General features: G+C 40.5%; 1 protein-coding gene across 6 annotated transcripts in view; it reads right to left on the reverse strand.

The window, feature by feature from the left end:
• The window catches only part of PLEKHG1 (pleckstrin homology and RhoGEF domain containing G1), a 225,168-nt gene that overhangs the window by 87,811 nt on the left and 120,466 nt on the right, over positions 1-16,891 (reverse strand). For 5 of the 6 annotated variants that reach the window (XM_072767954.1, XM_072767936.1, XM_072767926.1 and 2 more), the window contains one exon: positions 5,466-5,971. In XM_072767954.1, the coding sequence (XP_072624055.1) occupies positions 5,466-5,873 (408 nt within the window). In that variant the 5' untranslated portion in view covers positions 5,874-5,971. Of the gene's footprint in view, positions 1-5,465; positions 5,972-14,785; positions 15,166-16,891 lie in introns of those variants that run through there. The other variant, XM_025997999.2, reaches the window with a different exon arrangement.

Genomic DNA, 16,891 nt, shown 5'->3' on the forward strand with positions numbered 1-16,891 from the left:
AACAAGCCTTCATTAAAAACAATTCCTGCCAAGTCCTACACTCCAGCATTGAACACATATTTCCCCCAGTACTCAAAACACTCTGCGCGACCTCATAAAAAGTGTCAGTGTAATAAATGTTATTTAAACTGGAGGGGAAGTATTGAGTGAGGACATCTGCAAATAAAAAGGTAATAAAAGCCATGACAATTCACCTCTTCTCAACAGCCTTCTCCCTTGGTTCCAGAACTTTCTTTCTTTCTCCTCTTCTCCAGGGTCCTAAGCAGTTGTGACTGGTCCAGAGAATGCCCACAGAGAATCCTATTTTAATGGCTCAGGGAACAGAGAGGCAGAGACATGAACTGCCCCCTTCCCACACCAAACAGTTGTTTCTCCCATAGGATCCACAGAAAGCCAGACTTCCTCAGAAAACCACATCTAAAACTGACAGTGTTGTCCTGGAGTGGGGGGTGGCCTCCCCGGACAGAAGCTAACTCAGATTCCATTCTATCTGAGTCTGAGTCCCAAAGCTAAGTCTCTAGACAGAGGAAATGGCAGACAGGCCCTATAGACTCCTCAGGCCTGGTCACTAGGTTTCTTTCTTTCCCTCTGCAGATGTGAGAGAAGCCTTGCTTCCCAAATGTGAGGTTGTCCCTTCCAATGAACCTGGTGCTTCTTGAAGCCACGGAAATGGGCAGAACAGCTTTCAATGTGTTTCACGTCACCAAGAGTGTGAAAAGCATCCTTCTTTCCTCTACCTACCCTGACACTGTCTACACTATCGCGCACTAAACAAAGAGTCCCTGTAGACTGATAAACACAAGAGCTGGGGGGCTGGGGTCGGAGATCTGCATTCTAACCCTTGTTCAGCTAGGGCTTTTGAACAATGCTAATTTAAATGCTTTCAACAAAGCTATGCTTAAGGCTTTGGGTCTTTAAGTTTTATGCATTAAGCTGTGATATTCACTTCTCAGCTTTTTACACACGGTGTGGACAAAGGTGCTTGAAAAGAATTTTAGCTCTCTAGAAGGTGATAGAAAAAAATAAACTCATGTTATACTTAGTATTTTACCCACTTTTTTGTACTAAGTACACGTGTCCTCAGTGTCCCAAAAGATGATTTAAGGTAGCATCCAAGTTGACATTTTGTAGTAGGGAATTAACTTCTAATTGCATAGCATTATATAACATTATGAACTATTTAGAGACTTTCCTAAAATGTTGAAACAGGCCATAAACTATATCAGGGGCCAAATCTTATGAGACTTTCAAAGGCTCTTTTATAGATCATTTAGGAAGATTAAAGAATCCCCCTCTACCCATGAAAGTCCCCACACAGTCATTGTAAGGTTCCATTAAACATGAAAGAGATCCTTATTTTCCACTTTCCAACCACGGATTTCTAGTTCTCCACAAACTGTCTCATTGGCTACTTTACTTTTCCCTTTTAAAACTTGCTTTCTTATTTATTACCTCATTTTATCTGTGAATGCTATTGGGAGCTATATATAGAAATGCAAATAACTCCGTTGTTCCTTTGAGTAAGGGGGACAGTCAAGATTTCACTTCTGTTTATTTTCCTTTCTCCCCTCTCAAATGTAAATGTCAGGTGTACAAAATTAGATGACTAGCTAGCATGTCTGGCAAAGAAGCGGAGGGTGGAACAGCCATGGTGGGGAGGGAGGAGCAGGGAGCTCAAAACAATGAGGGATGCGGGGGATGCGAGGCAAAGGAATAAATGCGAATAAAGAGGAATAGAGATAAGGTTAGTAACATTTTAAAAATTTTCAGGAAACAGGAAAGGAAAAAGATCTATATATTTGGGATTAATACAATCTCTCCACATATGGGAAAGAAAGATGTATAGCCTTCTTTGTATGTGTAACCAACATCTGGGGATTCTTTTGTCTAAATAACTTTGGAAGGATCTCTTCTCCAAAATCAGTTATCCTGGGACCAGGTTGAACAGGTCAAAGCACATTGTGTTTATGGTGGTTTCTGTTTTGTTTTGTTTTAGATTTTATTTTTAAGCAATCTCTAAACCCAATGTGGTGCTCGAACTCACAACCCCAAGATTGAGAGTTGCATGCTCCGCTGACCGAGGCAGCCAGGTGCCTGTGTTAATATCTCATAAATCCTATATATCAGTGATCTTTCACAAAAATATTTCCATTGATAAATCCTAAAAACAAAACTAAACCTGACCTGTGGGAATGATGCCTGAATACTATATATGGATAAAATGTGCTACTTATAGGAGAAATTGATTAAGCTAAGGAAGGCTGTCAAAGGGCATTAGTTAGATGGGATTCAGTAAAGCCCTGTGTAGGAAGTCAGAAATGTGCTCCTGCACAGATGAAATGTAACTTACCAATATCTCTGGAAATGCTTAGAAGTTTTTGCCCCCTCAGAAATAATTCTTGCTGAAAAGGAGCCAACTAACAAAGCTCTGCCTCTTAGGTATGGTGAGAACTTGTATTAGCAGGTTGCTAATGAGCAGCCCCCTTTCCCATCTTGAAATTCTGCATTTGAAAAATTGAGGATATGAGAGAAGTCAGTTACAGAATTATAAAAATGAGTTAGAAATTGATCAAGGGAAACAAATTAGAATGGAATGGATGCTCTGTATCTTGAAAGAATACTGATTTTCAGTCTTTATTGGGTGGAGTTGTAGCAAGTGGAAAAATAATTGGTTATTCTTCATCAGGGAAAGAACTAGATAAAATGAGTTTAACCATTCAGTGAAAATTGTGATCTTGAGAAACAGAGGTGGGGCCACATAACAAAAGTATGTGAAGAAAAGCCTGTGACAACTAATCCCTCATCTAAAGAGTCTGGCTTGTTCTAGGTGGAGAGGGTAAATAAGTCAAAGCATTCTGGCGGATTCTGGAACAAAGCAGCATTTACTTCTTCCTACACGGGTGCCTCCCACTATGTGTCGGGGTTTTCTTCCCCAAATACCCTTCCTCCCAACATTCTTTTTTACCTTTCCTCTCCCTAATTATGTGTCACCTCAGATTTTCAGTGGATTCACTGGAAATAATCCCAAGTACATTCAAAATAATAATGGAATCAGTGGTGTAACTTTTTTATTTTTGTGAAAGACTTTAGGTGAAACACAGCATAGTTAAATGGTGACCAGTCTCTACCAGCAAATTTTGAGGAGGCTGGTGATGAGGATAGTCTCCTTTTATAACTGTTTGCCATGTGCCACATCCTGTTCTAAGAGATTTTCATGCATTTAAAAAATTCTTATACAAATCCTAAAAGGCGGGTTACTCTTTATTAGTCTCATTTTAGAGTTAATGAAACACAGGCACCAATTCATAGCGTCAAGCAGGGGATGGCAAATTATGGCCCCTGGGTCAGACCTAGCCCTAAAGTTTTACTGGAAAGTCCATACCCACTCATTGCCGTAGTGTCTGTGGCTGCTTTTGAGCTACAACAGCAGGGCTGAGCCATTGTAAGAGAACTTCGGTCCCAGAAAACCTCATATTTACTCTCTGGCTTTTTACAGAAAAGGTCCATCTAGCCCCAGTGTAAAACATGGTTATCTCACTGATAATAATAATAATAAGGGGCAAGAACATCTGGGCAGCTTGGAATAGAACTTCTACTGAAACTTAGCAAAAAGTATCCTGTTTTTATCGGTTCCCTTTTGTTCGGATCTTACCTACTTCCTCTTACCAAGGTTTATCAACCAGTCTCAGCAAAAAACAACTGTGTTCATGGAATATCAGCCAGTAACTAAGGGCTTCTCTCTCAGGATGGTGATTTTTTATCAGGCGGAGGGATTTCCAAGAAAGAAAAGAAAAAAGGAGAGACCAAAGAAAGCTCTGACAACCATGAATTTCCTGAGAGGCTGCAAAATTTTTGGCAGTTTCACAGGTATTTATTCTCAAGTACAAATGACATCATTGTTGAAATTAAAAAGAAAATTGGCCTGGTGTAGTCTACATTTGGTATCACATATTGTTTTGGTTGAGCATCAATTGATTTTTCTATTTTTACCGGGAAGTTATGTCATTGCTATTTTTAGTAGGCAGTGTCTGGTTCTGTCATTTATGGAATTCAACACACAATTATGCCTCAGATTTTTTTTTCTAAACCTCTAAAAATGCATATATTTGGTGCAGAATGTGCTCATCAGCAAATATTCTACTATCCTTTAAAGATTTTTTAAAAAAGATTTTATTTGTTTATTTGAGAGAGAGACAGCATGAGCAGGGAGAGGGGCAGAGAGAAGCAGACTCCCCACTGAGCAGGGCACCTGATGCCGGGCTCAATCCCAGGACCCTGGGACCATGACCTGAGCCGAAGGCAGATGCCCAACTGACTGAGCCACTCAGGTGCCCCCCTCTGAAACATCTTCGATTATAAGTCTACAACAGGAAGTGGGTACTAACAAATGAAAGAACTTGGTCTATTACCAGCAGCAAAGTGGGTACAGTTTTATAATAGATAAATTTACCTTTGAAATATTAATATTTTACTCATTGAAAATGAGTTAACATCTGAGCTGCTCAAGTTTTTAAGGATAAAGTAAAAATTACCAATTTATAAATTGAAGTCAATTCATAACTCAATTTCCAGAGTTCCTGATTGGCCTACAGTCTTGAGCAAAATTCACCTGGAGTCAAATAATTTATGTAAACATTTTAACAATAAAAGTGAACAGAAAGTAAATGCCTGAGACAAAATAAAGCCCATGGTTTTTCCCTTCCCCAAGACACTAACCAATAGAGAATAGGATTGAACAGTGGCTCCCTGGCTCACCCAAATCACTTGGGGATCTTCCACAATCCTTCTGCCTGGACCATACCCCAGGCCCATGCAATCACAGTCTCTGGAGGTGGGACTTTGATATCAGTTCCTGTCTGGGAAGCTCCCAGACACCAGTAGACAATTGTGATTAAAGTGAAGATAGCGGGGATCCCTGGGTGGCTCAGCGGTGCTGCCATCAGCCCAGGGTGTGATCCTGGAGACCCATGATCGAGTCCCACATCAGGCTCCCTGCATGGAGCCTGCTTCTCTCTCTGCCTGTGTCTCTGCCTCTCTCTCTCTGTCTCTCATGAATAAATACAATCTTAAAAAAAAAAGATAAAGTGAAGATAGCCTGATGGACTCAGTCAGGACACACCTGACATCAGCAAGTCTGGATGCTTGACCTCCTGCTCCAGCACCTGGGAAGCACTGGGAGCCTCCCGTGGGCAGTTATTAACACAATGTACAGGTGGACACACTGGGACTGTCATTCTTGCTTCTAACACACGATTAGTGCATTACTGCAAATATTAAGAGGATTTTTAATGCAACGAATATGGCCCTAGGGTTCCTCTTAAGTTACGATCAGTCTAAACATTCACCCTACTTCTGAGTCTCAGGAGACAAAACATCCCGGACACTCGGCTTCGCTCTTCATTTTGCAAGCATGTTTATCCCGCATGACAAACTTTAAAAGAACAAAACAAAAGAATTTGCCTTACCTCTACGATGCTTTTCAAGTCTTGCACGTAAGTCCTCTCAGTCTCCAGAATCTCCTGAACAACCCTATCCACATAGAGGAGCTTGGGGCTGGTGGCCGACTCTGCACCTGCTCTGGTGGCCCCGTTTGCTTCCATTCTCCGCTGGGCCCGGGGCTGCCTGTCGCCGCCGTCGCCCGTGTCCTGTGGCCCAGCGGGGCCGGCCCGCTGCAGCTCGCTGCTGGAAAGCGGCCTGGCTGGAATCAGCTCCAGTTTTATGGCCCCGGCTTCCTTATCTTGGTGAAACAAGCCCAAGTGGCTGTTTGAGACTAAGGTCATTCTGCTGCCGAAGGAACCGTGGCTGTCCCGGGAAGAGGCCGAGGACGACGTGGAGCCGAAGCTGACCGGGCGGTCGCTGTCGGAGAGCTCCATGGTCCTCAGGTCCTGGGAGCCCGAGTGCCGGGCTGCGGTCTTGGGATCTGGAATTTCTGTCACAGCTGATGGCACTTCAAAACACAACTGCTGCACATCTAATTCATTTAAAAAAAAAAAAAAAGAACAAAAGAGAAAAAGGACAAGGTATTTTAAAATTATATTTAAAAAAATATTTAAACAGAGGTTTAAAGGAGGTTAAAAGCTAGCCCAAGTGTAGATTCAGTCAAGAGTAAGAAGGCAGTGAGTTTGTTATAGAAGGAAAAGGAAAGGCACCCATGGTGGGCTGAGTTGCAAAGTTAGAGTTTCTAAAGCATCACCTGGGAACACGTGAGAAATGCAGAGTCTCAGGTAAAATAGCCTCGACTTACAGAACCTCGGTGTGCATTTTCACAAGACGCCAATGCCATTGGTGCACACAGAAAACTCAAGAAGCCCTGAAGCCACTGCCTCAAAGTGGGTCACCTGGAATGCCTAATGCCTGCAGATTTGTCCAGATTTACTAAATCAAAGGCTCAATGGTCAGGCATAAGGACTCTGTAGCTTTAACAAGCACCACAAGTGATTCTTATGTACTTAAAACACACCCCTCCATGACTCTTAATGGGATTTTAGGAAACACTGTTCTACATTTTAAGTATTCCACTGTAATTCCACAAAATGTTAAGCTACCATCCTGGAACTGCCACTGCTTAACGGATGCTGACAATTTCACATTTTACTTGGATACTGCATGAAAGAAAAAGTGTCATGTGGACAACAATTTTCTGATACTGGGCAACAAAAGCCAAACTATTAAGACCCATACCGTCTCTCAAACTTCCTCTCTCAACACAACATTTCTCTCAATTTCTACTTGAAAGTTGACATCCCATTTGTGGTGCATATGAAGTTATACGATTACAGAGGATGCTTGACTAACTACAACACTTCCCACATAAAGTTAGGCAACATGGCAGTGTTAAGTATACAATTAAATAATATAGAAACTCAATTATGAGAGAAATTATGTATTTTTTAAAAGATTTTATTTATTCATGAAAGATACAGAGAGAGAGAGAGAGAGAGAGAGGCAGAGACACAGGCAGAGGGAGAAGCAGGCTCCATGCAGAAAGCCCAATGCGGGACTCGATCCCAGGTCTCCAGGATCATGCCCTGGGCCGAAGGCAGGTGCTAAACCGCTGAGCCACCTGGGCTGCCCAAAATTATGTATTTTTAAAGAGACAGGGCCATTAGTATCTAGAAGAGGGCACAAGAAGAGAGCAATTGCAGTCAAAAGGTCATGTAATATATACAGCATTTAAATCTCAAGGCCCTACATGGGATTGAAACTTACAGAAGCTATTTTCGTGAAACACAAAGTTCCAATCTTCTTCAATTGCAAGGCAGGAGCAACATTGTTTTCCCCTAATGAAATCCCAAGTTTATGGAACAATATGCTTTGCAACAGAGTGTGATGTATGAAGACCTTGGCTTCATTTTGGCAGGTTATCTTACCACCAGGATCCAAGTTTATGGGTTTTCTTAGAAAAATACAAGGGTGCAACTTATGTTTGGAAGATTATAACAAAACACACACAGTAAGAAGAATGTAGATGAATGATCATTTTTCAAAAGGAACATGAATTGGGTTTGACTCTATAATAAAGCTTGTCAAACAGCTGGTAGCAATATTTCTAGAATATAAAGAATCCATCAAATCTGTATCCTTCAACATCCTGACTTTCTCTGGGTAGTTTATATTCACAGCAAATATTAGTGCCAACTTATAATGCAGATATTACAATTATAAATATAAAATAATTAAATTTGGTCAACAAGAAAAAATGGTAAGAAATGAGTAGGAAATGAGTAATTTATCAACATAACCACTACCACATGGTATAAACTTGCCACATATTTTTAAAGCTTTTGCAATATTCTTTCTGCTTGCTCTATAACAACTTTATGGCCTATAAAACATAGATTGGTTATAGTAGTTAAAATGCACTTGCCCTAAAAAGCCTGATCCAACTTGAGTAAGGCAAAAATCCAAGAATCAGCAGGCATTTAGGTGTGCTTGCAGCAGAAGACACTTGCCACATTTGGGACTGGTGTTAAGAAAGTCAGTCCTAGGCAATTGAAAGTAGAAGGAGACCCAGCAAGATTTTCTTCCCCTTTTGATGGCATCTGTCATAACCAGAACTGTGAGGTTGATCTTTCAGAAATGGGCACTAACTTGGGAAGTGTATGATTATTCTTAAGGTCCCAAAAGTCCAATGAGGCAATGATTTAGTACCAGAAATAAACTGGATATACTGTATGTGAAAGCCAGAGCATCTGGAATGGTCCAGAATAACCTACTCCCCATAGATATTGACATACTCCTTCTCTCCAGCATAAAAAATTTATATTTAACATTTATATAACTCCTGGGAAATATGCATTATTGGGATGGGTGAAAATGAACACAATAGAGACTCGTTTCCTTACTTCTATGCCAAGTTAGCCAGCCAATACTGGGACTGAGGAATTGCAGGGGAACAAAAATGGCCAAGTGTTTCAGAGGAGTCCAGCTGGGCTGCTAGGGAGAAGAGTGTCTTTTACATTTTCAAAGGTAGGAAAAGTGGGATGTGAAACTCAGGTCAACAGGTGGTCCCTTCATGGATAAATCTTAAATGGCAGCATAAACTGGGCCTCATTTCAGTCAAGGCCTCATATATTCTAATACCAGGCCATGTATTCTAGGCCACTGGGCCAGCCTATTCTTCAGACTGCCAACCAGGCTTCTTTATTTTTTAAAGATTTTATCTATTTATTCATGAGAGAGAGAGAGAGAGAGAGAGAGAGAGGCAGAGACACAGACAGAGGGAGAAGCAGGCTCCACACAGGGAGCCTGATGTGGGACTCGATCCCGGGTCTCCAGGATCACACCCTGGGCTGAAGGTGGCACTAAACTGCTGAGCCCCCGGGCTGTCCCAGCCAGGCTCTTTTAAAATAGAATATTTGAGATATTTGGTATCTGTCATATTTAACCAAGCGTACTGCCCCAAATTAAACACCTTCCAAAATTGCCAAAGATAGAAATGAAACATTTAACACTAGGTCACATAATGGTATATAATATGAGACTATATTTGCTAATAGATCACATTTTTATGTTGATTCATTGCTTAGGAGATAATTATAGTTTTCTCACATAAGGAAATGGACCTCATAAAAACTGCCTAGTCTTGTTCTCACCTCCCTCAAAATAATTTAAATTTCCATCCTGTCTGGTTTATCCTTCCTTTTTTTTTTTTTTTTTTTTTGGGCTTATCCTTCCTAATATAGCACACCAATTACTGATATTTCTCTCCAGAGCTGAATTGTTCAGCAAAGTAGCCAGTAGCCACATATGACCATTAAGCACTTGAAATGTGGCCAATCTAAATTGAGACATGTTGTAAGGATAATATATATCCGATTTCAAAGACTAGTATGAAACAAAGAAGTACAAAACACCTCATTAATAGTTTTTACATTAATTACATGTGAAATAATACTTGGGAATAAAGAGTTGGATAAAATATCTTCTTTAAGTTATTTTTGGTTTCATTTTGCTTTTTTTTTGACGTTATTACTGGAAAATTACAAATTATACATGTGACTTGCATTGTATTTTAGTTAGAATAATGAAGTCTTCTAGATCAGTATATTGTTCTGTGAGATTTAAATTTATTTCCTTATCCATCTTTATTCAAATAATAGTGAATGGAGAGGTTCATCCACTTGTTGTCTTCTCTTCCCTTCCATTCATTAACACACCATATTGTTATGAGCTAACAAAAACAGAAGTGCAAGACTGTCACTGTATACTAGATATTGAGAAAATCATTTCCATGGTAAACAGAAACACCCAGATAGAAAATTGTAGAGCAAGAAAGCCTCTTCTTCCACCTTGAGTGAAGGATGCTGACAGGTTGTATTAATATTTGGCTAATGCAATGCTTTGCTTTTCTTCTTATAGCCACTCTTCCTTTTTACCAAAACCCAAACCCTGGGCTACTCCATAGCAACTCCTGAACACTTGCCCAACATCGCTGATGGCCCATGTGAGTGGGTCTTCTGACCGTGAATATCTGAAAATAAGCTGATTCTGCCTGCCTGGAGGGTCTTGGTCCATCTGATCCTTGGTAAACCTGGAGGTGGTGGTGCTGGAAGCACAAGTCAAGGATCTCAGAGTCTTAATGATTCTTACAGCCAGAAATACTGTCAGCCTCAAAGTCATCAGCATAAAATATTCCTTCTTGTGCCATCCTCAAGAACAAGAAAACAGTGGTATAGCGCTCCATGTAGTATGCTTTCACACATTTTACTTCATGACATGTCTCTCTCATCGTTTCTAGGTGAGAGAGCTTTAATTCCTTGGCTTTTCTTTATTTGCTCTTCAAACTTCCATCATTTTAATTGCTCTCCTTTGGAATGTCACTGCCAGAATCAGAAGCAGCACTTCTTGGCTCTAACTTGTCTCAGGCTGATTTAGGGTTGAGGCAGAACTTTCCATGGCAAGTAAAGCCGAGGCTTCCTGTGACCATGTTTACATGTTGAAGTGGGGGGACGGAGGGGTCCACAGCCGACCACTCCCTGCCACAACTCCCAAGGGCAGCTTCACACAGCAAGGCAAGAACTCTATGCACTGTGGGGGCGGATGCGTGATCAGGATTTCCAAGTTCTGCTCATTGCTATTCTAGACTTCAAATAGCTAGTCTGAGTTCCTTGGCAGGGCGGTCATGGAAATCAAGAGAATGTGTTATGCTTGAGACCAATGAATAACTAAAATCCTGTAGTTCCTTATTATACTGCCTGTGAATTTATCACAAAGGGGAAACCAACAGAGACACTAAAGTATAAGCAAGAAGTTCTTTTATCAGCCAGCAAAGTCATTTAATACAGAGCCAGGCTTAGGTAGAGCCTCAATGTTGAATACAAGTAAAACAAATGAAAAAAACTTTTTAGAGTTGAAGTTATAAGAAATGCGCATTTCTATATTTCAAAGACAGCACTTGGTGTCTGAGGAGAATCCTCCTTCCCCATACACTCTGAGATAAATGGATATCTCAGTAGATAAAAACCACCAGATAGCAACATGACTCTCTACCCCTTGGTTTTCTAAAATACCAATGTGATTCTTGCATTAATGGCAGGGCCAGGACTGCAATTCCACATGTTCCTTAACGCTCAGAGTATTTATTACAGGTAACATGATTTTCATACTTATTTGCAGTTCTTTGGTAATACAGAAATTTTAAAAAATCATACTACCACGTTAATTTCTTAGTTACGCAAGATGCTAACATTAGGGAAAGCTAGATGGACGACGTAAAGCAACTCTGGACTATCTTGGAAACTTTTCAGTAAATAAAAAATTTTCCAAAGTAAATAGTTCAAAAAATCATGTTACCATAGAAGAGTCAGTTAAGTATTTTGTACAAGAAGATCAAGAATGGGGATAGGAGGGGATCCCTGGGCGGCTCAGCGGTTTGGCACCTGCCTTCGGTCTGGGGCGTGATCCTGGGGTCCCAGGATCAGGTCCCACATTGGGCTCCTTGCATGGAGCCTGTTTCTTCCTCTGCCTGTGTCTCTGCCTCTCTCTCTGTGTGTCTCTCATGAGTAAATAAATGAAATCTTAAAAAAAAAAAAAAAGAATGGGGATAGGAAAAAAGATAGTTTGTGAAGATGCTCTTGTTCAAACAAGAGGTGAGAGGTTAAATGAGAAAACAAAAACAAAGAATCTTTTAAGCTGTAAAGTCTGATACTAAATATTCAGGGTATTTCCTAATGGATTCCCAGGTCGGTGTATGGAAATTAAGAGATAAAGTGGCTACTGTAGTTGATAGCGAATGCAGCTAATAAGTAAAGTGCCTCAGCTTAGTGGTGAACTCCAGAATTTCTATATTCAAGGGCTCACACACACTAGTTTGGTTAAAAGGGAATTCCTTTAGGGTTTTTTACACATATGCAACTGTTTTTACCTTTATGGTCAGCTTCAGGGAATAGAGTTTCAGCTGAGGACACTTCCTGGCCTTCCCACCACACATAACAACATGGCAGTCAAGTTCTCCTCGCCACTGAAGTGATAAGTGCTCCTTTGGGGGTCAGTTTCTCAAGCATTCATCATCATTCCTCCACAATTTTTCCCTTCCCACAGGAACCCAGATGTGTCCGAGACCTTGCCTGAACCATGAACACGACACCAGTGCCCCAGAATATGGTAGACCATGAAGACAGAAGACTTGCATTAAAACTGGGTGTGGACATGCCCTGAGCTACCACATAGAAAAGTCTGGTTACCCTGAAGCTGATATGCTGGAGAAGCCATGTAGTGAGACCACACTGACATGTAGAGAGATGCTCGAGGAACCACAGCACTTCCAGGGCCTTCTGTCTGAGTGTTTCCAGCCAAGGTACCAGCTGTATGAGTGAGAAGCCTCTGAAGTGACCTCAGCATTGTCATGTCTGACTGCAATTTCATGAGTCCTGGTTCAGAACCACAGAGCAGAACCTCTTCTGAACTCCTGACTCACAAAACCTGGAGAGATTATAAATGATTGTTGTTGTTCCAAACCACTAGGCTTTGGAATGATTTGTTATGTAGCAAGAGATAACCTGAACAGTCTCTATTACAACAGATTAGCTTTACCATAATATGCCACTGCTCTAACTCTGCATCAAAATTACCCTAAAAAACCTCCCCGAATCAAAACAAACTGAAGCCTCAAAGTTCATTCACATGTGTCATTACTTCTTAAAGTTTTATAGGGGAGAAAAATAAACAGAGAGTGCTCAAAGTTGAACTGTGAATCAGAGACTATGGTTTCTGATTTCTAGTCCACCATTCTTTGTACTTGGATACAAATGCATAAAACCATAGGGCAGAAAAAGCACCTGGAGATCAGGAAATGCACTGAAACATAAGCTCCTTGCTTATAAAGCACATGGTACCAAGGTACCAGTAGGGCCTACACAGAGTGTGTGTGTGTGTGTGTGTGTGTGTGTGTGTATGTGTGAAGGAATGAATATGTACCCAACCGTGTTTATAGAAAGAGCTCAAAAGGATGGGCCAGAAATTAGGTTATGACATAACACTCTCTTTTGGTTGGAGGGTTTGCATTTCTGCCCTGGCTCTGTACCATCCAGGTTTGTACTACAGTCTTTGGGTTTCAGGTTTCCTCACGTGTAAGTGAGGTGGCCGGACTACATGATTTCCCAGGTCCCATCGAACCTTTGGGATGTGACTCCAGCCCCAAGATAAACAGCAAGTGTATCTCCAGCTGGAATCACAGCATAAGCAGTAACTGCAAAATAGCAATTTTCTTTTACATCCTACTGGTGCCAGGTCTTGGATGATAGAATGTATGTTCCTGATTCTGCCAAAGGCTATTAAAAATCTCTATTTTTAATTTAGATGAAAAATCTAAACATTTAGATGAAAAATCAGGTTCACTTTGAGTAGCACCTCCCTGTTAGTGTGGAAATACTAGTTTCAGGGCAGTAACTAAACAAGGATAGCTATATATTGAGGCTCTGTCTGTACTGAATACACTCAGTTCCCAAAACATCTCTGTGCAGTTGAAAGGGAGGCATTAGGCCACATAACATTTTCTGGGGTGAGGGGTGGGGAGGAGGAAGAAGAAGAGGAGAAATTCAGTTGACTAAAATAGCACTCTGAGTAAATAAATCCATCCACAAAGTACACTAAATATTTTCTTAGAGAAAAAGAGGAAGAGAATTCAAAGTGTCAACAATAGAGATCTGAATACATCCATCTTGAAGGAACAATATTAAACTATTAAATGTCATGTCCTCTCAAATTCTTAAGGGCATAGAAAATGGTCATAATATACAGTTTGGTAAAAGGCACGGCTTATAAAACATAAGTACAATGTGATCCCAATTTGGAATTTAAAACGCCGCTGATTTTTTAGCTACCACAGAAAAAGATTGAAAGGGTATTTAATAAAATATCAGCACTGGGTTTACCAAGAAGGAGAATGGGTGATCTTTTTACCTTTGATATTTATCTGTAAACATCACTTTCCTCCACATGTATATTGCTTTTGTAATTTGAAAAAAGTTACTTTAAGAAATTAAAACCACAACTTCAGCTTGTATCACATATTTAAATACCTTATGTTAAAATAATTGGTCTTTATGTTCAATATGACTAATGGAAAAGAATGCTATATATCTTCTTTCTAATATATGACCTTCACTAAATTAAAATAATAAAACAAAATAAAATCAGGTTCCAGTGTGCAACAGTGTTGAATACAATGCATGCCTCCTTCAGCCCAGTTATTCCTCCTAACAGAAGGATTTCTTACCAATAAATACTCAAAATGGAAATTGCATTTACTTAGTCAACTTCGGTTCCCTCTAGACTCAGACTAAATTTCACCACTATAGTTGCTAAGCACAAAATGTGCAAACGTTTATTGTTCCCCCCCTGCTCAGCCTGCAGTGAACCTCAAGAAGAAAGCACATTAAAATACTGGGCATTCGATGCAGGACAACCTGGAATTTTCATTTTTCTCCCCCAGGATCACAAACATCAGCTCTCTAGATATTGCAACCAAACTTTAAGCAAAGATCAAAATCAAACCCAAACAGGACAAAAACCACTTTAGACCCTGCAGTTCATATGGAGGAAAAAAAAAAAAAAATCACCTTCTAGACTAGTTCCATTGTTGGATAACTTGTTTCCATGCATGGCATTTATAACAGAAGAGCTGTCATGTATCCCCGGAGCTGCTGTCCCTGCACCGTGTGGGGAAGAACCCCCCCGGGACAGTTTCTTACCACGGTGGACCGTCTCAGCTGCCCCAGGAGGGGGCACGAGCCTGGCCAGGCGCAGGCAGCGGTTCTTCAGGCACATTCCCGTGGGCACCTACCTGTGCTCTCCCCAGGCTAAGCCTCAGCGGCCGCCTCCAGCTGATGCAGTGACCTCACCGGGAGCTCAGGCAGGTAAAGCAAGAAGCCTCGACTAGCCCGCGCAGCTCCTCCCGCAGAAATATTGCATGAGTCAGCTTTTATCTCTCAAGACCCAACACACAAAGGCTTTACAAAAACCTGATTTGCAACTTTCTCACTGCCTTTTCCCCCCTAGTGGGCAGACCACAGACTTCAGCATCACCAAGAGCCTTAAATGAAACATGACATCATTCAATTGAGAAACAGGACAATAGACACCACTGTGGGTAACTGGAAAATGCACACTTCGCTGAGCAACACCCTACGACTGCCATTCTTTTGTGCACATCAAATGCAACCCACACTCGCCTAAAGCGGCTTGGGCTTTACCTTCCTGGCTCCTGCCACCGTTCTCATTAAAAAAAAAAAAAAAAAAAAAAAAAAAAAAAAAAAAAAAAAAAAAATTCCACATAAGGATCACGATCTCTGGAGCACTGATATTTTCAAGTTCACTTCCTGAATTAGAAGTGTGTTTCAAAATAAGTGGACACATCTTTCATAGTAAGTTTTAAAGTGAAGTTGGAGGGAGGTGAATAATACGGTTGGAGGAAGTTCAGACACTTTGTTTCCTTTAACAAGGCATTTAATACGGTTTTAAGTAGGCAATACAGTTTTAAGTAGGCAAAGTGAGACATGAATATATTTAAGCTTGGTTTTTTAAAAAAAATAGCGTTTAAAAATACATCTGAAGAAAAGGCATTTCTTAGAAAAGCAATCAAGTTCTGTAATCTTATAATTCATAAATACGAGGTAGTAAAGATGGAATGATCGAGCTCCAACACTTTAGTATAAGAGACCTTCAAATTGTTTTGAATTGCGATTTCCCTGAGGCCACCTGTCCTTCTCAGAACACCATAGGTATTTTTATAGAAAGACTCAAAATGTTCATAGTTGAAAAAGTTACTGAGTTCTTTAGATGAAGGGTCTTTAAAAGCACAAAATGTAACTGAAAACTGATACGACTGCACCATGGAGTTAAAACTCAAATTATGGATTATGCCCATGTATAGACACGGAAACCTAAACTCTTTCAAAGGATCAAAATCCTTTAAATAGAAGTTTCATTTAAAGCATTTGTTTGTGGTTATGGAAAATAGCATTAGCTGATCATCTTTAATATAGCTATTTCTATCATACCTATTAAGTGATTTTAAACTAACAACATAATAGGATAATGTGCAGTAATGCCTATTTCCTCTTGAATAAGGCTGAACATATGCAGGGCCACTTAAGTAAACTATTTTGATGGAAACTGATCAGTCAGTTCAGAAGTCAACGTGTGGAATGGTTTCCCTCTCACAAAATTCACCCGTATGATGGAAATCACTAAATCACAGATGCTGAAAAGGTAGTTTGTGAGGAAGGTCCTCCCTGGGCTGTGGGGACTTTCTTAATCCCGCACAATGACCTCCGCACTATTATCTCTTGCCCCTCAAATGACATCCCCTAGACTCGTGTCCAAGACCTCTGTTTTTGCTTAGCTAAGAGTCAACTCAAATCTCATAAGCTCCACCAAACCTCTCACAGCAACTCCAGCCCCCTGCACCTTCTATTTGTTCGATGGCTCTTCATACCATAGTATCACACAGTCTCTTATGTAATTATTGTTTAATCGACTTGTTTCCCGCCTGGATTGTCAGCTTGGGGAGCAGGAAAACCTTCCTATACTGTAGATTTGAAGATTTGATTTCCATGTGGAAGATACAAAGATCTAAATTCTTAGATGAGGTAGGATATACAGAGGCTCCTGGTTTTCCCTTGACTCCTCTGTTTTGTGTTCATGTCTTCAGATCACAGGTAACCAGTATTATTTTCCACTAAAGTATTATTGCACTTGTTTTTTTTTTTTTTTTTTTGCCAAGACACATTTTGTAAAAGCCATTTCTGAGAGATGTTGTGTACATTAGAAGTGAACAAAACAGCAAGGCTATATCCAGTGAGGAGGCTGGGTGGTCTGTAAATGTCTACATTGGACAAGTGACCTGACTTGAAGGGCAGCTCTGTAGCCACAGCACCGGGTATTTGGT

Source organism: Vulpes vulpes, chromosome 1, assembly GCF_048418805.1.
Source record: "Vulpes vulpes isolate BD-2025 chromosome 1, VulVul3, whole genome shotgun sequence".
Taxonomy (NCBI): Eukaryota; Metazoa; Chordata; class Mammalia; order Carnivora; family Canidae; genus Vulpes; species Vulpes vulpes.